Source organism: Pangasianodon hypophthalmus, chromosome 8, assembly GCF_027358585.1.
Source record: "Pangasianodon hypophthalmus isolate fPanHyp1 chromosome 8, fPanHyp1.pri, whole genome shotgun sequence".
In the NCBI taxonomy this organism is placed as follows: domain Eukaryota; kingdom Metazoa; phylum Chordata; class Actinopteri; order Siluriformes; family Pangasiidae; genus Pangasianodon; species Pangasianodon hypophthalmus.
The window spans coordinates 30,522,097-30,545,773 of record NC_069717.1 but is presented as its reverse complement, the minus strand read 5'-3'; the positions used below and the strand labels follow the sequence as shown (position 1 = coordinate 30,545,773).

Sequence of the window (23,677 nt, the reverse complement as noted above, 5' to 3'; positions counted from 1 at the left end):
GACATGATTAATTCACACTGCAGCTTATTGCTAAAGATTATAGATTATAAAAATGTTTACAGAAATTTTGATCATGTTCACTTCTGCTACAAACAGTCAGATGTAAAACTATGATTGTGTGAATATAATGAACATGCTGTGGTCACATGACCTGAGTGAGTACCTCTGCATGTTTGACCATTAGGCATCAGCTGATATCCTGAAGGGCAAAAACACTGAAAACTTCCCACTGAGTTCTGGCACTCGTGTTGGCAAGGCTTTCTGAGTGCACACTCATCAATGTCTGAGCAGGAAGAGGAGCAAAATCACAAACATTCAAACATACTTTAAAGAAATCATGCAATCAATCCATACATAACCTTTGTTTAATTTTTATTGTTTTTCTTCTATAACTCACCCACACAGCTACTGGCTTTACTTGTATAACCAGGTGGGCAGGTGTGCAAGTTGTTCCACGGTGCCCCCGGCTGTGTGTTCTGTAGCAACGTTAGTGTTTGACCCCTTGTGGACACCAGCTGAGGCTGAAGTCCAACTCGAACCCAAGTTCGATTACTGAACCCATTTCCTCTCTCAAGTCCAGCACACGAGCGGCCATCCACCAGCAGGACAGTTCCCGGGGGACACAAACACCGGAAACTACCAGGCACGTTTCGGCACTGATACCCACACGGACTTGGAGACTGTGCACACTCATCAACATCTAACACACCAGAGAAAGTGCAAGTAAAACATCATGCACGTTTTAGACATTTTTATATATGTTGCACAATCAGCGTATGAGAAATGGTTGCTGTACTGTGTTGTATGATGTGGTGTGTGGAGAGTTGGTGTGTGTGATATGGTGTGTGATGTGGTATGCTGTGTAGTGTGGCATGATGTGCAATGTGGTATAGTGTGGTATGTGGTATGGCGTGTGATGTGGTGTGGCGTGTGATGTGGTATAGTGTGTGATGTGGTGTGGCATGGTGTGTGATGTGGTATAGTGTGTGATGTGGTATAGTGTGTGATGTGGTATGGTATGTGATGTGGTGTGGTATGTGATGTGGTATGGTGTGTGATGTGGTGTGGTATGGTGTATAGTGTGGTATGGTGTGTGATGTGGTATGGTGTGTGATGTGGTATGGTATGTGATGTGGTATGGTATGTGATGTGGTGTGGTATGGTGTATAGTGTGGCATGGTATGTGATGTGATGTGGTATGGTGTGTGATGTGGAATGGCGTGTGATGTGGTATGGTGTGTGATGGGGTATGGTGTGTGATGGGGTATGGTATGTGATGTGGTGTGGTATGTGATGTGGTATGGTATGTGATGTGGTGTGGTATGTGATGTGGTAGGGTATGTGATGTGGTGTGGTATGGTGTATAGTGTGGCATGGTGTGTGATGTGGTGTGGTATGGTGTGTGATGTGGTATGGTGTATAGTGTGGTATGGTGTGTGATGTGGTATGGTATGTGATGTGGTATTGTGTGTGATGTGATATGGTGTGTGATGTGGTATGGTATGTGATGTGATGTGGAATGGTATGTGATGTGGTATGGTGTGTGATGGGGTATGGTGTGTGATGTGGTATGGTGTGTGATGTGGTATGGTGTGTGATGGGGTATGGTGTGTGATGGGGTGTGGTATGTGATGTGGTAGGGTATGTGATGTGGTGTGGTATGGTGTATAGTGTGGCATGGTGTGTGATGTGGTATAGTGTGTGATGTGGCATGGTGTGTGATGTGGTATGGTGTATAGTGTGGTATGGTGTATAGTGTGGTATGGTGTGTGATGTGGTATGGTGTGTGATGTGGTATGGTGTATAGTGTGGCATGGTATGTGATGTGGTATGGTGTGTGATGTGGTATGGTGTATAGTGTGGCATGGTATGTGATGTGGTATGGTGTGTGATGTGGTATGGTGTATAGTGTGGCATGGTGTGTGATGTGGTATGGTGTGTGATGTGGTGTAGTATGGTGTATAGTGTGGTATGGTGTATAGTGTGGCATGGTGTGTGATGTGGTGTGGTATGGTGTATAGTGTGGCATGGTATGTGATGGGGTATGGTGTGTGATGTGGTATGGTGTATAGTGTGGTATGGTGTGTGATGTGGTATGGTATGTGATGGGGTGTGGTATGTGATGTGGTATGGTATGTGATGTGGTGTGGTATGGTGTATAGTGTGGTATGGTGTGTGATGTGGTATGGTGTGTGATGTGGTATGGCGTGTGATGTGGTGTGGTATGGTGTATAGTGTGGCATGGTATGTGATGTGATGTGGTATGGTGTGTGATGGGGTGTGGTATGTGATGTGGTATGGTGTGTGATGTGGTGTGGTATGGTGTATAGTGTGGTATGGTGTGTGATGTGGTATGGTGTGTGATGTGGTATGGTATGTGATGTGGTGTGGTATGGTGTATAGTGTGGCATGGTATGTGATGTGATGTGGTATGGTGTGTGATGTGGAATGGCGTGTGATGTGGTGTGGTATGTGATGTATGGTATGTGATGTGGTGTGGTATGTGATGTGGTAGGGTATGGTATGTGATGTGGTATGGTGTGTGATGGGGTATGGTGTGTGATGTGGTGTGGTATGTGATGTGGTACGGTATGTGATGTGGTGTGGTATGGTGTATAGTGTGGCATGGTGTGTGATGTGGTATAGTGTGTGATGTGTGATGTGGCATGGTGTGTGATGTGGTATGGTGTATAGTGTGGTGTAGTGTGTGATGTGGTATAGTGTGTGATGTGGTATGGTGTGTGATGTGGTATAGTGTGGCATGTGGTGTGGTATGTGATGTGGTGTGGTATGTGATGTGGTATGGTGTGTGATGTGGTATGGCGTGTGATGTGGTATAGTGTGTGATGTGGTATGGTGTATAGCGTGGTATAGTGTGTGATGTTGGGTGGTGTGTGATGTGGTATGGTGTATAGTGTGGTATGGTGTGTGATGTGGTATAGTGTGTGATGTGGTGTGGTATGTGATGTGGTATGGTATGTGATGTGGTATGGTATGTGATGTGGTATGGTGTGTGATGTGGTATAGTGTGTGATGTGGTATAGTGTGTGATGTCGTATGGTGTGTGATGTGGTAGGGTATGGTATATAGTGTGGTATGGTGTGTGATGTGGTGTGGTATGTGATGTGGTATGGTGTATAGTGTGGTATGGTGTGTGATGTGGTATAGTGTGTGATGTGGTATGGCGTGTGATGTGGTATGGTGTATAGTGTGGTATGGTGTGTGATGTGGTGTGGTATGTGATGTGGTGTGGTGTATAGTGTGGTATCGTGTGTGATGTGGTATGGTGTGTGATGTGGTAGGGTATGGTGTATAGTGTGGTATGGTGTGTGATGTGGTGTGGTATGTGATGTGGTATGGTGTGTGATGTGGTATGGTGTATAATGTGGTATGGTGTGTGATGTGGTATGGTGTATAGTGTGGTATGGTGTGTGATGTGGTATGGTGTGTGATGTGGTATGGTATGTGATGTGGTATGGTGTGTGATGTGGTATGGTGTATAGTGTGGTATGGTGTATAGTGTGGCATGGTTGTTATGTGGTATGGTGTGTGATGTGGTGTAGTATGGTGTATAGTGTGGCATGGTATGTGATGGGGTATGGTGTGTGATGTGGTGTGGTATGTGATGTGGTATGTGATGGGGTATGGTGTGTGATGTGGTGTAGTATGGTGTATAGTGTGGCATGGTGTGTCGTGGTATGGCGTGTGATGTGGTATGGTGTGTGATGTGGTGTGGTATGTGATGTGGTATGTGATGTGGTATGGTCTGTGATGTGGTATGTGATGTATGGTGTGTGATGTGGTGTGGTATGTGATGTGGTGTGATGTGGTGTAGTATGGTGTATAGTGTGGCATGGTATGTGATGGGGTATGGTGTGTGATGTGGTGTGGTATGTGATGTGGTATGGTGTGTGATGTGGTATGTGATAGGGTATGGTGTCTGATGTCGTATGGTGTGTGACGTGGTATAGTGTGTGATGTGGTATGGTGTGTGATGTGGTATGGTATGTGATGTGGTATGGTATGGTGTATAGTGTGGTATGGTGTGTGACGTGGTATGGTGTGTGATGTGGTATGTGATGTGTTATGGTGTGTGATGTGGTGTGTGATGTTGTATAGTGTGTGATGTGGTATGGTATGTGATGTGGTATGGTATGGTGTGTGATGTGGTATAGTGTGTGATGTGGTATGGTGTGTGATGTGGTATGTGATGTGTTATGGTGTGTGATGTGGTGTGTGATGTTGTATAGTGTGTGATGTGGTATGTGATGTGGTATAATGTGTGATGTGGTATGGTGTATAGTGTGGTATGGTGTCTGATGGGGTATGGTGTGTGATGTGGTATGGTGTATAGTGTGGTATGGTGTGTGATGTGGTATAGTGTGTGATGTGGTATGTGATGTTGTATAGTGTGTGATGTGGTATGTGATGTGGTATAATGTGTGATGTGGTATGGTGTATAGTGTGGTATGGTGTCTGATGGGGTATGGTGTGTGATGTGGTATGGTGTATAGTGTGGTATGGTGTGTGATGTGGTGTGGTATGTGATGTGGTACGGTGTATAGTGTGGCATGGTGTGTGATGTGGTATGGTATGTGATGGGGTATGGTGTGTGATGTGGTATGGTGTGTGATGTGGTGTGGTATGTGATGTGGTATGGTGTGTGATGTGGTAGGGTATGGTGTATAGTGTGGTATGGTGTGTGATGTGGTAGGGTATGGTGTATAGTGTGGTATGGTGTGTGATGTGGTATGTGATGTGGTGTGGTATGGTATGTGATGTATGGTGTGTGATGTGGTGTGGTATGTGATGTGGTATGGTGTGTGATGTGGCATGGTGTGTGATGTGGTGTGGTGTATAGTGTGGTATGGTGTGTGATGTGGTATGGTGTGTGATGTGGTAGGGTATGGTGTATAGTGTGGTATGGTGTGTGATGTGGTATGGTGTGTGATGTGGTATGGTGTATAGTGTGGTATGGTGTGTGATGTGGTATGGTGTGTGATGTGGTATGGTATGTGATGTGGTATGGTATGTGATGTGGTATGTGATGTGTTATGGTGTGTGATGTGGTGTGTGATGTTGTATAGTGTGTGATGTGGTGTGGTATGTGATGTGGTATGGTGTGTGATGTGGTATAATGTGTGATGTGGTATGGTGTATAGTGTGGTATGGTGTCTGATGGGGTATGGTGTGTGATGTGGTATGGTGTATAGTGTGGTATGGTGTGTGATGTGGTATAGTGTGTGATGTGGTATGTGATGTTGTATAGTGTGTGATGTGGTATGTGATGTGGTATAATGTGTGATGTGGTATGGTGTATAGTGTGGTATGGTGTCTGATGGGGTATGGTGTGTGATGTGGTATGGTGTATAGTGTGGTATGGTGTGTGATGTGGTGTGGTATGTGATGTGGTACGGTGTATAGTGTGGCATGGTGTGTGATGTGGTATGGTATGTGATGTGGTATGGTGTGTGATGTGGTATGGTGTGTGATGTGGTAGGGTATGGTGTATAGTGTGGTATGGTGTGTGATGTGGTAGGGTATGGTGTATAGTGTGGTATGGTGTGTGATGTGGTATGTGATGTGGTGTGGTATGGTATGTGATGTATGGTGTGTGATGTGGTGTGGTATGTGATGTGGTATGGTGTGTGATGTGGTGTGGTGTATAGTGTGGTATCGTGTGTGATGTGGTATGGTGTGTGATGTGGTAGGGTATGGTGTATAGTGTGGTATGGTATGTGATGTGGTATAGTGTATAGTGTGGTATCGTGTGTGATGTGGTATGGTGTGTGATGTGGTAGGGTGTGTGATGTGGTATGTGATGTGGTATAGTGTGTGATGTGGTATGGTGTGTGATGTGGTATGGTGTGTGATGTGGTATGGTGTGTGATGTGGTAGGGTGTATAGTGTGGTATGGTGTGTGATGTGGCATGGTATGTGATGTGGTATGTGATGTAGTATGGTGTGTGATGTGGTATGGTGTGTGATGTGGTATGGTGTATAGTGTGGTATGGTGTGTGATGTGGTATGTGATGTGGTATAGTGTGTGATGTGGTGTGTGATGTGGTATGGTGTGTGATGTGGTATGGTATGGTGTACAGTGTGGTATGGTGTGTGATGTGGTATGGTGTATAGTGTGGTATGGTGTGTGATGTGGTATAGTGTGTTATGTCGTATGGTGTGTGATGTGGTATAGTGTGTTATGTCGTATGGTGTGTGATGTGGTATGGTGTGTGATGTGGTATAGTGTGTGATGGGGTAGAGTATGGTGTATAGTGTGGTATGGTGTATAGTGTGGTATAGTGTGTGATGTGGTATAGTGTGTGATGTGGTATGGTGTATAGTGTGGTATGGTGTGTGATGTGGTATGGTGTATAGTGTGGTATGGTGTATAGTGTGGTATGGTGTGTGATGTGGTATGGTGTATAGTGTGGTATGGTGTATAGTGTGGTATGGTGTGTGATGTGGTATGGTGTATAGTGTGGTATGGTGTCTGATGTGGTGTGGTATGTGATGTGGTATGGTGTATAGTGTGGTATGGTATGTGATGTGGTATAGTGTGTGATGTGGTATGGTGTATAGTGTGGTATGGTGTGTGATGTGGTATAGTGTGTGATGTGGTATGGTGTATAGTGTGGTATGGTGTGTGATGTGGTATGGTGTATTGTGTGGTATGGTATGTGATGTGGTATAGTGTGTGATGTGGTATAGTGTGTGATGTGGTATGGTGTATAGTGTGGTATGGTGTATAGTGTGGTATGGTGTGTGATGTGGTATAGTGTGTGATGTGGTATGGTGTATAGTGTGGTATAGTGTGTGATGTGGTATGGTGTATAGTGTGGTATGGTGTATAGTGTGGTATGGTGTGTGATGTGGTATGGTGTATAGTGTGGTATCGTGTATAGTGTGGTATGATGTATAGTGTGGTATGGTGTATAGTGTGGTATGGTGTGTGATGTGGTATAGTGTGTGATGTGGTATGGTGTATAGTGTGGTATGGTGTATAGTGTGGTATGGTGTGTGATGTGGTATGGTGTATAGTGTGGTATGGTGTGTGATGTGGTATGGTGTATTGTGTGGTATGGTATGTGATGTGGTATAGTGTGTGATGTGGTATAGTGTGTGATGTGGTATGGTGTATAGTGTGGTATGGTGTGTGATGTGGTATGGTGTATAGTGTGGTATGGTGTATAGTGTGGTATGGTGTCTGATGTGGTGTGGTATGTGATGTGGTATGGTGTATAGTGTGGTATGGTATGTGATGTGGTATAGTGTGTGATGTGGTATAGTGTGTGATGTGGTATGGTGTATAGTGTGGTATGGTGTGTGATGTGGTATAGTGTGTGATGTGGTATGGTGTATAGTGTGGTATGGTGTGTGATGTGGTATGGTGTATTGTGTGGTATGGTGTATAGTGTGGTATGGTATGTGATGTGGTATTGTGTGTGATGTGGTATAGTGTGTGATGTGGTATGGTGTATAGTGTGGTATGGTGTATAGTGTGGTATGGTGTGTGATGTGGTATAGTGTGTGATGTGGTATGGTGTATAGTGTGGTATAGTGTGTGATGTGGTATGGTGTATAGTGTGGTATGGTGTATAGTGTGGTATGGTGTGTGATGTGGTATGGTGTATAGTGTGGTATAGTGTGTGATGTGGTATAGTGTGTGATGTGGTATGGTGTATTGTGTGGTATGGTGTGTGATGTGGTATGGTGTATAGTGTGGTATCGTGTATAGTGTGGTATGGTGTATAGTGTGGTATGGTGTATAGTGTGGTATGGTGTGTGATGTGGTATAGTGTGTGATGTGGTATAGTGTGTGATGTGGTATGGTGTATAGTGTGGTATGGTGTGTGATGTGGTATGGTGTATAGTGTGGTATGGTGTATAGTGTGGTATGGTATGTGATGTGGTATAGTGTGTGATGTGGTATAGTGTGTGATGTGGTATGGTGTATAGTGTGGTATGGTGTATAGTGTGGTATAGTGTGTGATGTGGTATGGTGTATAGTGTGGTATGGTGTGTGATGTGGTATAGTGTGTGATGTGGTATGGTGTATAGTGTGGTATGGTGTGTGATGTGGTATGGTGTATAGTGTGGTATGGTGTATAGTGTGGTATAGTGTGTGATGTGGTATGGTGTATAGTGTGGTATGGTGTATAGTGTGGTATGGTGTGTGATGTGGTATGGTGTGTGATGTGGTATGGTGTATAGTGTGGTATCGTGTATAGTGTGGTATGGTGTATAGTGTGGTATGGTGTGTGATGTGGTATGGTGTATAGTGTGGTATGGTGTATAGTGTGGTATGGTGTGTGATGTGGTATGGTGTGTGATGTGGTATAGTGTGTGATGTGGTATGGTGTATAGTGTGGCATGGTATGTGATGTGGTATGGTGTGTGGTGTGGTATGGTGTATAGTGTGGCATGGTATGTGATGGGGTATGGTGTGTGATGTGGTATGGTGTATAGTGTGGTATGGTGTGTGATGTGGTATGGTATGTGATGGGGTGTGGTATGTGATGTGGTATGGTATGTGATGTGGTGTGGTATGGTGTATAGTGTGGTATGGTGTGTGATGTGGTATGGTGTGTGATGTGGTATGGCGTGTGATGTGGTGTGGTATGGTGTATAGTGTGGCATGGTATGTGATGTGATGTGGTATGGTGTGTGATGGGGTGTGGTATGTGATGTGGTATGGTGTGTGATGTGGTGTGGTATGGTGTATAGTGTGGTATGGTGTGTGATGTGGTATGGTGTGTGATGTGGTATGGTATGTGATGTGGTGTGGTATGGTGTATAGTGTGGCATGGTATGTGATGTGATGTGGTATGGTGTGTGATGTGGAATGGCGTGTGATGTGGTGTGGTATGTGATGTATGGTATGTGATGTGGTGTGGTATGTGATGTGGTAGGGTATGGTATGTGATGTGGTATGGTGTGTGATGGGGTATGGTGTGTGATGTGGTGTGGTATGTGATGTGGTACGGTATGTGATGTGGTGTGGTATGGTGTATAGTGTGGCATGGTGTGTGATGTGGTATAGTGTGTGATGTGTGATGTGGCATGGTGTGTGATGTGGTATGGTGTATAGTGTGGTGTAGTGTGTGATGTGGTATAGTGTGTGATGTGGTATGGTGTGTGATGTGGTATAGTGTGGCATGTGGTGTGGTATGTGATGTGGTGTGGTATGTGATGTGGTATGGTGTGTGATGTGGTATGGCGTGTGATGTGGTATAGTGTGTGATGTGGTATGGTGTATAGCGTGGTATAGTGTGTGATGTTGGGTGGTGTGTGATGTGGTATGGTGTATAGTGTGGTATGGTGTGTGATGTGGTATAGTGTGTGATGTGGTGTGGTATGTGATGTGGTATGGTATGTGATGTGGTATGGTATGTGATGTGGTATGGTGTGTGATGTGGTATAGTGTGTGATGTGGTATAGTGTGTGATGTCGTATGGTGTGTGATGTGGTAGGGTATGGTATATAGTGTGGTATGGTGTGTGATGTGGTGTGGTATGTGATGTGGTATGGTGTATAGTGTGGTATGGTGTGTGATGTGGTATAGTGTGTGATGTGGTATGGCGTGTGATGTGGTATGGTGTATAGTGTGGTATGGTGTGTGATGTGGTGTGGTATGTGATGTGGTGTGGTGTATAGTGTGGTATCGTGTGTGATGTGGTATGGTGTGTGATGTGGTAGGGTATGGTGTATAGTGTGGTATGGTGTGTGATGTGGTGTGGTATGTGATGTGGTATGGTGTGTGATGTGGTATGGTGTATAATGTGGTATGGTGTGTGATGTGGTATGGTGTATAGTGTGGTATGGTGTGTGATGTGGTATGGTGTGTGATGTGGTATGGTATGTGATGTGGTATGGTGTGTGATGTGGTATGGTGTATAGTGTGGTATGGTGTATAGTGTGGCATGGTTGTTATGTGGTATGGTGTGTGATGTGGTGTAGTATGGTGTATAGTGTGGCATGGTATGTGATGGGGTATGGTGTGTGATGTGGTGTGGTATGTGATGTGGTATGTGATGGGGTATGGTGTGTGATGTGGTGTAGTATGGTGTATAGTGTGGCATGGTGTGTCGTGGTATGGCGTGTGATGTGGTATGGTGTGTGATGTGGTGTGGTATGTGATGTGGTGTGATGTGGTGTAGTATGGTGTATAGTGTGGCATGGTATGTGATGGGGTATGGTGTGTGATGTGGTGTGGTATGTGATGTGGTATGGTGTGTGATGTGGTATGTGATAGGGTATGGTGTCTGATGTCGTATGGTGTGTGACGTGGTATAGTGTGTGATGTGGTATGGTGTGTGATGTGGTATGGTATGTGATGTGGTATGGTATGGTGTATAGTGTGGTATGGTGTGTGACGTGGTATGGTGTGTGATGTGGTATGTGATGTGTTATGGTGTGTGATGTGGTGTGTGATGTTGTATAGTGTGTGATGTGGTATGGTATGTGATGTGGTATGGTATGGTGTGTGATGTGGTATAGTGTGTGATGTGGTATGGTGTGTGATGTGGTATGGTATGTGATGTGGTATGTGATGTGTTATGGTGTGTGATGTGGTGTGTGATGTTGTATAGTGTGTGATGTGGTATGTGATGTGGTATAATGTGTGATGTGGTATGGTGTATAGTGTGGTATGGTGTCTGATGGGGTATGGTGTGTGATGTGGTATGGTGTATAGTGTGGTATGGTGTGTGATGTGGTATAGTGTGTGATGTGGTATGTGATGTTGTATAGTGTGTGATGTGGTATGTGATGTGGTATAATGTGTGATGTGGTATGGTGTATAGTGTGGTATGGTGTCTGATGGGGTATGGTGTGTGATGTGGTATGGTGTATAGTGTGGTATGGTGTGTGATGTGGTGTGGTATGTGATGTGGTACGGTGTATAGTGTGGCATGGTGTGTGATGTGGTATGGTATGTGATGGGGTATGGTGTGTGATGTGGTATGGTGTGTGATGTGGTGTGGTATGTGATGTGGTATGGTGTGTGATGTGGTATGGTGTGTGATGTGGTAGGGTATGGTGTATAGTGTGGTATGGTGTGTGATGTGGTAGGGTATGGTGTATAGTGTGGTATGGTGTGTGATGTGGTATGTGATGTGGTGTGGTATGTGATGTATGGTGTGTGATGTGGTGTGGTATGTGATGTGGTATGGTGTGTGATGTGGCATGGTGTGTGATGTGGTGTGGTGTATAGTGTGGTATGGTGTGTGATGTGGTATGGTGTGTGATGTGGTAGGGTATGGTGTATAGTGTGGTATGGTGTGTGATGTGGTATGGTGTGTGATGTGGTATGGTGTATAGTGTGGTATGGTGTGTGATGTGGTATGGTGTGTGATGTGGTATGGTATGTGATGTGGTATGGTATGTGATGTGGTATGTGATGTGTTATGGTGTGTGATGTGGTGTGTGATGTTGTATAGTGTGTGATGTGGTGTGGTATGTGATGTGGTATGGTGTGTGATGTGGTATAATGTGTGATGTGGTATGGTGTATAGTGTGGTATGGTGTCTGATGGGGTATGGTGTGTGATGTGGTATGGTGTATAGTGTGGTATGGTGTGTGATGTGGTATAGTGTGTGATGTGGTATGTGATGTTGTATAGTGTGTGATGTGGTATGTGATGTGGTATAATGTGTGATGTGGTATGGTGTATAGTGTGGTATGGTGTCTGATGGGGTATGGTGTGTGATGTGGTATGGTGTATAGTGTGGTATGGTGTGTGATGTGGTGTGGTATGTGATGTGGTACGGTGTATAGTGTGGCATGGTGTGTGATGTGGTATGGTATGTGATGTGGTATGGTGTGTGATGTGGTATGGTGTGTGATGTGGTAGGGTATGGTGTATAGTGTGGTATGGTGTGTGATGTGGTAGGGTATGGTGTATAGTGTGGTATGGTGTGTGATGTGGTATGTGATGTGGTGTGGTATGGTATGTGATGTATGGTGTGTGATGTGGTGTGGTATGTGATGTGGTATGGTGTGTGATGTGGTGTGGTGTATAGTGTGGTATCGTGTGTGATGTGGTATGGTGTGTGATGTGGTAGGGTATGGTGTATAGTGTGGTATGGTATGTGATGTGGTATAGTGTATAGTGTGGTATCGTGTGTGATGTGGTATGGTGTGTGATGTGGTAGGGTGTGTGATGTGGTATGTGATGTGGTATAGTGTGTGATGTGGTATGGTGTGTGATGTGGTATGGTGTGTGATGTGGTATGGTGTGTGATGTGGTAGGGTGTATAGTGTGGTATGGTGTGTGATGTGGCATGGTATGTGATGTGGTATGTGATGTAGTATGGTGTGTGATGTGGTATGGTGTGTGATGTGGTATGGTGTATAGTGTGGTATGGTGTGTGATGTGGTATGTGATGTGGTATAGTGTGTGATGTGGTGTGTGATGTGGTATGGTGTGTGATGTGGTATGGTATGGTGTACAGTGTGGTATGGTGTGTGATGTGGTATGGTGTATAGTGTGGTATGGTGTGTGATGTGGTATAGTGTGTTATGTCGTATGGTGTGTGATGTGGTATAGTGTGTTATGTCGTATGGTGTGTGATGTGGTATGGTGTGTGATGTGGTATAGTGTGTGATGGGGTAGAGTATGGTGTATAGTGTGGTATGGTGTATAGTGTGGTATAGTGTGTGATGTGGTATAGTGTGTGATGTGGTATGGTGTATAGTGTGGTATGGTGTGTGATGTGGTATGGTGTATAGTGTGGTATGGTGTATAGTGTGGTATGGTGTCTGATGTGGTGTGGTATGTGATGTGGTATGGTGTATAGTGTGGTATGGTATGTGATGTGGTATAGTGTGTGATGTGGTATGGTGTATAGTGTGGTATGGTGTGTGATGTGGTATAGTGTGTGATGTGGTATGGTGTATAGTGTGGTATGGTGTGTGATGTGGTATGGTGTATTGTGTGGTATGGTATGTGATGTGGTATAGTGTGTGATGTGGTATAGTGTGTGATGTGGTATGGTGTATAGTGTGGTATGGTGTATAGTGTGGTATGGTGTGTGATGTGGTATAGTGTGTGATGTGGTATGGTGTATAGTGTGGTATAGTGTGTGATGTGGTATGGTGTATAGTGTGGTATGGTGTATAGTGTGGTATGGTGTGTGATGTGGTATGGTGTATAGTGTGGTATCGTGTATAGTGTGGTATGATGTATAGTGTGGTATGGTGTATAGTGTGGTATGGTGTGTGATGTGGTATAGTGTGTGATGTGGTATGGTGTATAGTGTGGTATGGTGTATAGTGTGGTATGGTGTGTGATGTGGTATGGTGTATAGTGTGGTATGGTGTGTGATGTGGTATGGTGTATAGTGTGGTATGGTATGTGATGTGGTATAGTGTGTGATGTGGTATAGTGTGTGATGTGGTATGGTGTATAGTGTGGTATGGTGTGTGATGTGGTATGGTGTATAGTGTGGTATGGTGTATAGTGTGGTATGGTGTCTGATGTGGTGTGGTATGTGATGTGGTATGGTGTATAGTGTGGTATGGTATGTGATGTGGTATAGTGTGTGATGTGGTATAGTGTGTGATGTGGTATGGTGTATAGTGTGGTATGGTGTGTGATGTGGTATAGTGTGTGATGTGGTATGGTGTATAGTGTGGTATGGTGTGTGATGTGGTATGGTGTATTGTGTGGTATGGTGTATAGTGTGGTATGGTATGTGATGTGGTATTGTGTGTGATGTGGTATAGTGTGTGATGTGGTATGGTGTATAGTGTGGTATGGTGTATAGTGTGGTATGGTGTGTGATGTGGTATAGTGTGTGATGTGGTATGGTGTATAGTGTGGTATAGTGTGTGATGTGGTATGGTGTATAGTGTGGTATGGTGTATAGTGTGGTATGGTGTGTGATGTGGTATGGTGTATAGTGTGGTATAGTGTGTGATGTGGTATAGTGTGTGATGTGGTATGGTGTATTGTGTGGTATGGTGTGTGATGTGGTATGGTGTATAGTGTGGTATCGTGTATAGTGTGGTATGGTGTATAGTGTGGTATGGTGTATAGTGTGGTATGGTGTGTGATGTGGTATAGTGTGTGATGTGGTATAGTGTGTGATGTGGTATGGTGTATAGTGTGGTATGGTGTGTGATGTGGTATGGTGTATAGTGTGGTATGGTGTATAGTGTGGTATGGTATGTGATGTGGTATAGTGTGTGATGTGGTATAGTGTGTGATGTGGTATGGTGTATAGTGTGGTATGGTGTATAGTGTGGTATAGTGTGTGATGTGGTATGGTGTATAGTGTGGTATGGTGTGTGATGTGGTATAGTGTGTGATGTGGTATGGTGTATAGTGTGGTATGGTGTGTGATGTGGTATGGTGTATAGTGTGGTATGGTGTATAGTGTGGTATAGTGTGTGATGTGGTATGGTGTATAGTGTGGTATGGTGTATAGTGTGGTATGGTGTGTGATGTGGTATGGTGTGTGATGTGGTATGGTGTATAGTGTGGTATCGTGTATAGTGTGGTATGGTGTATAGTGTGGTATGGTGTGTGATGTGGTATGGTGTATAGTGTGGTATGGTGTATAGTGTGGTATGGTGTGTGATGTGGTATAGTGTGTGATGTGGTATGGTGTATAGTGTGGTACGGTGTGTGATGTGGTACGGTGTGTGATGTGGTATGGTGTATGGTGTATAGTGTGGTATGGTGTATAGTGTGGTATGGTGTGTGATGTGGTATGGTGTTATAGTGTGGTATGGTGTATAGTGTGGTATGGTGTGTGATGTGGTATAGTGTATAGTGTGGTATGGTGTATAGTGTGGTATGGTGTATAGTGTGGTATGGTGTGTGATGTGGTATGGTGTATTGTGTGGTATGGTGTATAGTGTGGTATGGTGTATAGTGTGGTATGGTGTGTGATGTGGTATGGTGTGTGATGTGGTATGGTGTATTGTGTGGTATGGTGTATAGTGTGGTATGGTGTGTGATGTGGTATGGTGTGTGATGTGGTATGGTGTATAGTGTGGTATGGTGTATAGTGTGGTATGGTGTGTGATGTGGTATGGTGTATAGTGTGGTATGGTATGTGATGTGGTGTTTTCCTCTCATCATGATTGTGTTAATGAATCGCACCTACACACGGTTTGCCCACACCCTGAGAACGGTAGCCTCTTGGACACACACACAAATAACCACCGAGTGTGTTTTGGCAGATCTGGCTGTAGCGACACATGTGACTGCCGTCTTTACACTCGTCTACATCTGAAAGACACGTGTAGTGCTGATATCATTACATCATCCCAATAATCAAGTATTATAATCAGAACATCTTGCTCATTAATAAGGGGAAGTGTGCAAGAGTAACGACTCCACAGCTGTTTAACAACTCGTTTAATATGCATAAAAACAGTCCATGTGCCATGAAAAAGTATTTGCCCCGTCTGCTTTCCTCTATTAGCCTTTATGTTCATCATGGTTAGCAGTGGTTTTTGTCTTGCAACTCTCTCATGGATATTACTTTTGCCCAGGCTCTTTCTAATGGTGGAATCATGAACAGTGACGTTATCTGAGGCGATCAAGGCCTGTAGTAGTTCCTTGGATGTTCATCTGGGATCTATTGTGACATCCTGGATGTGTTGATTCAATTCAATTCAATTCAATTTTATTTGTATAGCGCTTTTAACAATGGACATTGTCACAAAGCAGCTTTACAGAAATAAATGGATTCACAAAAATATATTGTAAATATTTAAATTTATCACTGTGAATTTATCCCTAATGAGCAAGCCAGTGGCGACGGTGGCAAGGAAAAACTCCCCGAGATGATATGAGGAAGAAACCTTGAGAGGAACCAGGCTCAAAAGGGAACCCATCCTCATCTGGGTGCAACGGATAGTGCAATTATAAATAAATCCCTTCTATTGTGTACTATATGGACAAATAGTGCAATTGTGCAACCAATAAATTCATCACAGTATTTGCAAGAGGTCCGGCTGGTTAAAATCTATCCACTGTCCACTGATGGAGTCCTGAGTACGAAGCTGCTCGTGGCAACTGCAGCCCCAAAGCCACTACAGCAATCGCAGTCCCAAGCCATTACAGTACAGCTCCCCATATGTGATCCCCAAGCCATCTCCACAGCCCCCAGGTGGCACCATCCCCAGCTCTTACAGGAATTTTTTTTGTCAGCCGGCCACATCTGGGAATAGTGACCATTGTTCCAGGTTTTCTCCATTTGGAGATAATGGTCCTCACTGTGGATTTGTGCCCCCTTTCCAGACTGATATATTTCACTAAATTTCTTTCTCATCTCTTCCGGAATTTCTTTTCATCACGGAATAGTGTGTTGCTTGTTGAAACCTTTTAGCCTAATTCACAAATGTACACACTTTTTAATCTATACATTTTTAATCTATACATTTTGCTCACACTTACCCACACACACACCGCTTTCAGCCTGAGTCATTCCTGATGGACAGTTGTCAAAACACTGATATCCTCCATCTGTATTCTTGCATTGCTGGTGAGATGGACATACACTCCTCAAACACTCATTTATATCTACACACACACACACACACACACACACACACACACACACACACATGCAAACACACATGATAATCAAAGATGATTAAAATATTTCACCAATGAAAACAATTCAGTTTTTATAGTGACCCCGAAATAAAAAACGTGTTTACAAGTTTTTTGTTTCTGTCCCTTATTGTTATTGACAATTGTCAATATGACAGATTATCTAGAAAAAATACAATTCTATAGTTCATTTTTGGGAAAACAATTTTTTGCTGGCTTATCCTGTACTAGTCTTGTGTTCATCCAGTTAAATGCTCTCTAGAACGTATACGTATGTCGCACTCTCAGAATATTGCCTTACAGTAGTAGCTCGTTAGGAGGAAACGTGGTTAGTCGGTGTGTATTGGCCACGCATCTTCACACACGCTATTCCTTTTCACAACCATCGCTTGGGGGAGAATAAATGTTTGGATAAATAAATGTTAAATAGATGTTTATTCATGTAAATATGGGTGGAGTTTGTATGAGTTGGCAGCTTTGACTTTTTGGAGGAGTGTTTTACTTGGTGCTGTTCAATGCTGAAATGTCGATACCTCAGACTTATGGAGAATTCTTTATACCCTTAATTCTTTAGTCTTTATACACCATCTCCATCAGTAAGAGTCCATTATGTAATTTCATTTACCACTCAAGACCTATCATACACACACACAAAGACTGACCGAAGCAGCGATGTCCCACCAGCTGGTATCCAGGCAGGCAGCCGCAGCGGAAGGAGCCGAGTGTGTTAAAGCACTGATGCTGGCAGGGAGACACAGACGACTCCACACACTCATCCACATCTGATGAACACATATAACACAATTTAAATTTACACAAATTCACATGCTCACACCCCTCTAATTAACACATCTACAATTAACACAAATAACACAACTCCAATTACCACAATTTTATTGAACATCACTACAATGAACAGAACTCCGTATGCTCGTCCATATCTACAACTAACAATACACAAACAATACACAAATCATTAACATAGGGTGATCATATTTTGGTTTTGTTTGGTGAGTTTTTCCTCACCATCGTCGCCTCTGGCTTGCTCATTAGGGATAAATTTATACATTTAAAATTTATATCCGGAATTTATAGATTTCTGTAGAACTGCTTTGTGACAATGTCAATTGTTAAAAGCACTATAGACATAAAATTGAATTGATTTGAATTGAATAAATGACTTCTCTATGTTAATACTTTAATACATAAACAGTTAGTCTTAACAAATACTTCAATATGCTTGATGGCCAAATAAATTCCTTTCAATGCAACTAATGTCTCTTACAAATAAAATAAATGAAAAGCAAAAAAAAATAGTTTAATTTTTACCACTTTTTACATATCAGATTTAACACTTTTCAGTCGTGCTGATGTCCCCAGGTAGGCTATATTTCATGAATGTCTCAGCAAAATGTCTTTAAAATTGTATTGTACAGAAGCCCCTTCAGTGACTCATTTCCTTTGTCCACTGTCTTTATATCAGAGAAAGAAACTGTATATTTCCATTGTGTTAGAGATTAACAAAGAAAATTTGTGCAATCTTCAGCAGTTCTGAAAGAAACTCAATGCTTATGGACCTTTCAAAATATTTGGTCCACTTCCTGACCAAGACAGAAACACAGGAATTTTTTTCTGTAATTAATCTGTGTTTTTATATTTGCATTTGGGCATTTTTTTGTGTTCAGACACCATGTGCTACTCTTCTCAAGCAATCATCTGTCTCTGGTTGTTGCACTTTCTACACACATGCTGCGGGTAATGACTGAGAAGCATTTTGACCAATAGATGCATACAGGGCATGTACATAATCGATCTACTGTGAGAAGGCGGAAGCTCAAGAGACGGGTTAAAACAATTCAAATATCTACAGTGTATGGAGACTATAGAAGCAAATGCTGACGTAAAAACAAAGCAAAATCCTGGACATGTTATATAAAGTCCTGGCCAGAAAGATACATCCAAAAAGAAGGCATGTCTGAGAAAAAGAGGACATATTGTCACCTTAATTAACACAAAGTATCTAGCAGGAACCAGAAGTGATGTCATATTAAAATTCCTCAGTACCTTCACAGCCTTCAATTCTTGTTCTGTTCTCAGTACCAGCAGTTCTGTGTCTGAATCCTGGCCCACACTTCACCTCACACCGATATTTTCCAACTGTATTCACACACAACTGGTTATAGAGGCACATGTGAGATCCATCCACACACTCATCTATATCTGTAGGACAGAACAAACACAAACAGATACACAATTATTAGGTTTGTGAACAGGGCTGAACACAATATTGGGCAGTTTTTGCTTAATAATTTTGTGATAAATATAAATGTATAATTTCTGTTTTAAAAAGATACATGATAAATGTTTATTAATTATTGTTTAGTCACTTAGCCACTGTGTGTGTGAGTGAGAGAGACCTTGGCAGCTGTTGCTCTCCGTGTTGAGGTTGAATCCTGATGGACAGCTGCACCTGAAGCTCCCCATGATGTTAATGCAGGAGTGAGAACATGGAGAATCTGACACACACTCATCCTCATCTGAAACACATCAACATATCAAAACACTTCAACACACTTTTAAGTACACATAGGTTTACGGCAGACGTCTGTCATGTGTATCCTGCAGTCGTTTTGAGTGTCATATATGCACATTCCTCTGAAATTATTGAAACCAGCCTGTGTGGTGCAATACCAACATAAGAGGAAACAACTGTCTATAGCTGCTTTAACGAGAAGAGGAACTAACATCCTTCACTGCTGTTCCACAATGTTACATGTAACTATAAACAAAGAGCATCTGCAAATCCTAGACATTTATCATACCCTATTTACCCTAATGCCAATCCTAAACCCTAAACCTTAATCTCAATTGTAAACTCTAAACCCTAATTCCAATCCTAAATCCTGAACCTTAATCTAAATTCTAAACTTTAATCCCTATCCTAAACCCTAATTACAACCCGAAACCCTCAACCCTAAATTCTAAACCCTAAACCCTATCTCTACTACACTACAGTATGAGCTGCTGTAGTTTGAAATACAGAAATGACAACGGAATTGCATTTATTTTATAAGAAATCATTAAAAAAATAGTTACCAGCACAGTAAGATGCTTTATCCAGCAAGAATCCTTCTGGACATTTCTCTCCATCACCATCTACACAAAATAAAGAACATATATGCTGATAAATTTTATAATTACATGACAGAACTGAAGCTTTTTTACATTAAATATTTTTGTAACTTTTTACTGACATTACAAACATTGTGTGTGTTCTTTCTCCTGCTCAGACCTTCTATTGTCAACATGACCATGATGAACTTGAACTTTGTGAGTATAGTGATTAGTATTATATTATTGATATTGTTGTGATGGTCTGACCTATCAGTGATAATGTGGCCATGATTAACAAAGTGAGAATAGTAATTTGTACTGCTGTGTTATTAGTATTGTTGTGATGTTCTGACCTGGCAGTGATAACATGGCTGTGATGTGAAAGTCCAGCCTGAAGTTAAGCATGTTGTAGGAGCTGCTTATGTCTGACAGACGGATCTGCTGCAGCAGAGGAGCAAAACGTTTCACCGATCCATCAAACACCAGCGAGTGATTACAGCGCAGAGTCAGCACAGAGTCGACATCCTGCTGCAAAGAATTCTGGGTAGACCAGGAGTATATCTGACCAGAGCCGACCTGCACGTATGTCTCATCAAAGTCCTACAGATACAAGAATATTTACCCAAGATGATATTTATTCCACATTACACATCCAATTAATATTAATGTATCAATGATTAATGTAAAGTTCGAATGAAACTCAGACATGCTGATGTAGCACTGGGGATAAAAACACTGCAGGAATAAATCCATTAATGACCACGTCGACTAGCAAAACTCCCTCTGCATCCACACCTCTCACCACGTGGGTCATCTTTAAGATCTCTCCTACACACACACAAACATACAATTTCAGTCCTATTATAGTTTATACATTTTAGGTTTCTGTTCTTTGTAAATATATTTTGATCCTGTCTGGAAAAGTTACCTGTGTGAAACTCCAGTTGGGATTCTTGTCTGAAATTCCCGCGGCTGATGGAGAAGCCGTTCTTTGTTCCTGCTGATTCATAAACAGCCGTCCAGTAAATCGGAGTCAAAGCAGATACAAGAACTTTCAGCAAAGGACCTGTACAAACGCACACACACACACACACAGAGGAACTCTTTAACCCTTACTTGTTAATTCTCCTTCATCCTCCTGAGCCCGTCTCCTCACTTTACCTTAACTTTCATAGCATCGCTTTCTCAGATTCCCACATCAGTGGCTCAGGTACCTGTTTCCCGAGGCTCTGTGAGTACAGCTCAACCTCAGGAGAGGAACAGGCTTCACTAATCTCATCTCAACAAGTCTTAACTTCCTTTCTTCCTAATCTTTATACCATATATTCCAATCAGATGCTCTATCAGACTCACTGCTGAAAATGTGGCAGGCATCAGCTCTCTCCACCATACACACCACTCGCCTCCTGTGTTTGTGTGTGTGTTTGTGTGTGTGATTGTGTGTAAAACCACATGGTGTCAGAGAGGCAGGTAGAATCCATTTCTCTAAACCAACACACACGCGCACACACACACACACACACACACACACACACACACACACAGGTGTCATAACTGTTGCCGTTAAAGCATTGTGATGTGTAATGTTGTGGAGTTGTGTGTCTATAATGTGTCTACAATGTGTCCACAATGTGCCTTCTAGCAGCTGTTAAAACAGTGTATGTTGTTCCTCTTTCAGCTGCTCCCATTAGGGGTCGCCACCGCAGATCATTGGTCAGTTTATTTGATTTGGCCGGAAGCCCTTCCTGACGCAACCCTCCCCAGTTTTATCTGGGCTTGGGACTGGAGCACTGAGCTGTTAAAACAGTGTATAAACAAGCATTACCCAGCAGACAACTTTACAAACAGCAGTGGTGTGTCTATGACCAAAGTAGTGTAAAAGAGTGTTTGTGTTGGAACTTGGTTGTTTTTTCATTCCCCATGGAGAAGGCTTACCCGACTGAACTTCTGAAATATCAGTCATTAGTACAGGTAATCACCAGCCTGGGGTTCACCTGTCAACATTTAGTGTTCATATTTGGAATCCTGCACTGTAAAAATTACTGTAAACATACAGTAATATACTATGAAAATAACAGGAATGATCTGTAAAGACATTACTGTAACGTCACCACCGGCACCTGCCCGCCAGAGGGAGCCCTCGCCTGAGTTTTGATGCCACCCTTGAGTAACACTTCCGGGGTTTTCAGGGACATTTAAGCAGCGCGTTCACCACACAAGGAAGCAAAGTATTGTTTTCGGGACATTGCTGAGCGTTTTCTTTTGCCTTGTGTACTGTTTTCTTCATGTGTATGACCCTGGTTTGTTTATTCGGATTTCTGCCTTTGCCTTTGTATTGTATTTTCTCGCTGATTGACTTCCTGGTTTTTCAGACTTTGCTCTCGTTTCCTGATTGTGTTCTGCCTGCCGTTTCGGATTAGTCTGTTTTCATTTCTGCTGATGGATCCTACACAATCCGCCTCAGATGAGGCGTTACAATTACAGTATTTTACTGTGAATATGTTGTATACTTATATACTCTAAAATGGAAAGTACTTTACTCTGCTGCCAGTAAAGTACTGTAAATTTTACAGTAAATATTTTACAGTGTGTGACTCATCAATAACAGCCTCTGAATGCTTGGTTTCTCCGAAAGTAATGCAAAGCAACTAATTACTGTTCACTATCATCAATGACTGGAAGTTGCCACATTTACAGAAAAAGATGTTTTGTTTATCCATAATCTGCTGATTAGCAATGCAATGCTGACATTTATTTGTATATGACAAACAGTGCAGCTGTCAAATGTAGGCTATATTATTTTGTGTATTATAAATTAAAGTGTATGAGTGATTCTCACCCACACTGGGAGGAACGTTCTCCATGTGAGCCTCCAGTGTGCTGCTTCTGTGCTTTGAGTTCTCACTGATGTTCACTTCAAGGAAAGAAACACCAAACTCCTGATCATTCACCATCCCGATCACACTGGCACGTGCCCTGCGGAGAGAGTCTCCTACAGACAGATGCCAAGGACAGACAGAGAGATACAGAGAGAACAAATATGTATGAATATGACTGTAAAATATTTTTCTATTTGTTTAATTTAAAACAAACAAACAAACAAATAAATAAATAACCAACCTGAACATAAAGATGCTTGGCACTGCTTTGACTCAATATCTGGACCCTCACATGCTGCTCCCCCATTGGTTGGTGATGGGTTATTGCAAAATCTGGTTCGCTGTTGGAGGCCATGCCCACATGTGACACTGCAGGGCCCCCACTGCTCCCAGTGAGAGTAACCGCCTGCAACTGCAACGCAAAGATTAACCGCGGGGAAATAAACTGATTACAGATTAAACTGATTACTGAATGTAATAATTGTAACACAAATAGCAGAACACAGTGATAATTATATACATCTCACCCTGTACTTTCAGAGATATCGTCCTCTTTATAACTCCCACCTCATTTTCGGCAACACACTGATACTCTCCTGAATCTCTGCTCTGACACACACACACATGCACACACACTCTAAATTTCATTCCACAGTCCATTGCAGCTGTACTCAGACATGATGCTGTGTGTTGTATATGTAGTAACAGATACAGTGGAAATATGGGATGGTTACCATGGCACTGTAAAGAACAAGAGAGCCATTAGGGAGACGATGAAGATGCTCAGTGACCTTCAGCAGGTGGCCATCTTTAAACCAGCGCAACACCGGAGCTGGAGTTCCTCTAACAGGACAATCCAACACAACTACTGCACCACGAGAGACAAACTGAGACACATGGCCATCTCCTCTCAGAACTGGAGGCTCTACAGAGAGAGAGAAGGTGACACAATGAGACAGAAAGAGAGAGAGAGAGCACATGAAAACTGAAACTGAAAACGGAGTGAGAGAGCAACACAGAAAGAAAGAGAGAGAAAAAGAGACCAAAATGGTGAGACAGACACAGAGAGAGAAAGAGAAGCAGGGAGAAAGCAAGAGAAAGAGCAAGAGGG

At 42.8% G+C, this 23,677-nt stretch overlaps 1 protein-coding gene across 7 annotated transcripts in view; it reads right to left on the bottom strand.

Moving 5' to 3' along the window:
• Positions 1 to 23,677, bottom strand: part of hmcn2 (hemicentin 2) — a 55,347-nt gene that overhangs the window by 1,228 nt on the left and 30,442 nt on the right. For 6 of the 7 annotated variants that reach the window (XM_026912271.3, XM_034302318.2, XM_053236215.1 and 3 more), the window contains 15 exons: positions 23,301 to 23,491; positions 23,094 to 23,175; positions 22,808 to 22,978; positions 22,527 to 22,679; positions 20,616 to 20,753; positions 20,394 to 20,515; positions 20,041 to 20,287; positions 19,670 to 19,729; positions 18,991 to 19,110; positions 18,638 to 18,793; positions 17,236 to 17,355; positions 16,415 to 16,540; positions 15,113 to 15,241; positions 398 to 700; positions 164 to 283 (listed from right to left, as the gene is read on the bottom strand). In XM_026912271.3, the coding sequence (XP_026768072.3) occupies positions 164 to 283; positions 398 to 700; positions 15,113 to 15,241; positions 16,415 to 16,540; positions 17,236 to 17,355; positions 18,638 to 18,793; positions 18,991 to 19,110; positions 19,670 to 19,729; positions 20,041 to 20,287; positions 20,394 to 20,515; positions 20,616 to 20,753; positions 22,527 to 22,679; positions 22,808 to 22,978; positions 23,094 to 23,175; positions 23,301 to 23,491 (2,238 nt within the window). Of the gene's footprint in view, positions 1 to 163; positions 284 to 397; positions 701 to 15,112; positions 15,242 to 16,414; positions 16,541 to 17,235; positions 17,356 to 18,637; positions 18,794 to 18,990; positions 19,111 to 19,669; positions 19,730 to 20,040; positions 20,288 to 20,393; positions 20,516 to 20,615; positions 20,754 to 22,526; positions 22,680 to 22,807; positions 22,979 to 23,093; positions 23,176 to 23,300; positions 23,492 to 23,677 lie in introns of those variants that run through there. The other variant, XR_003402694.3, reaches the window with a different exon arrangement.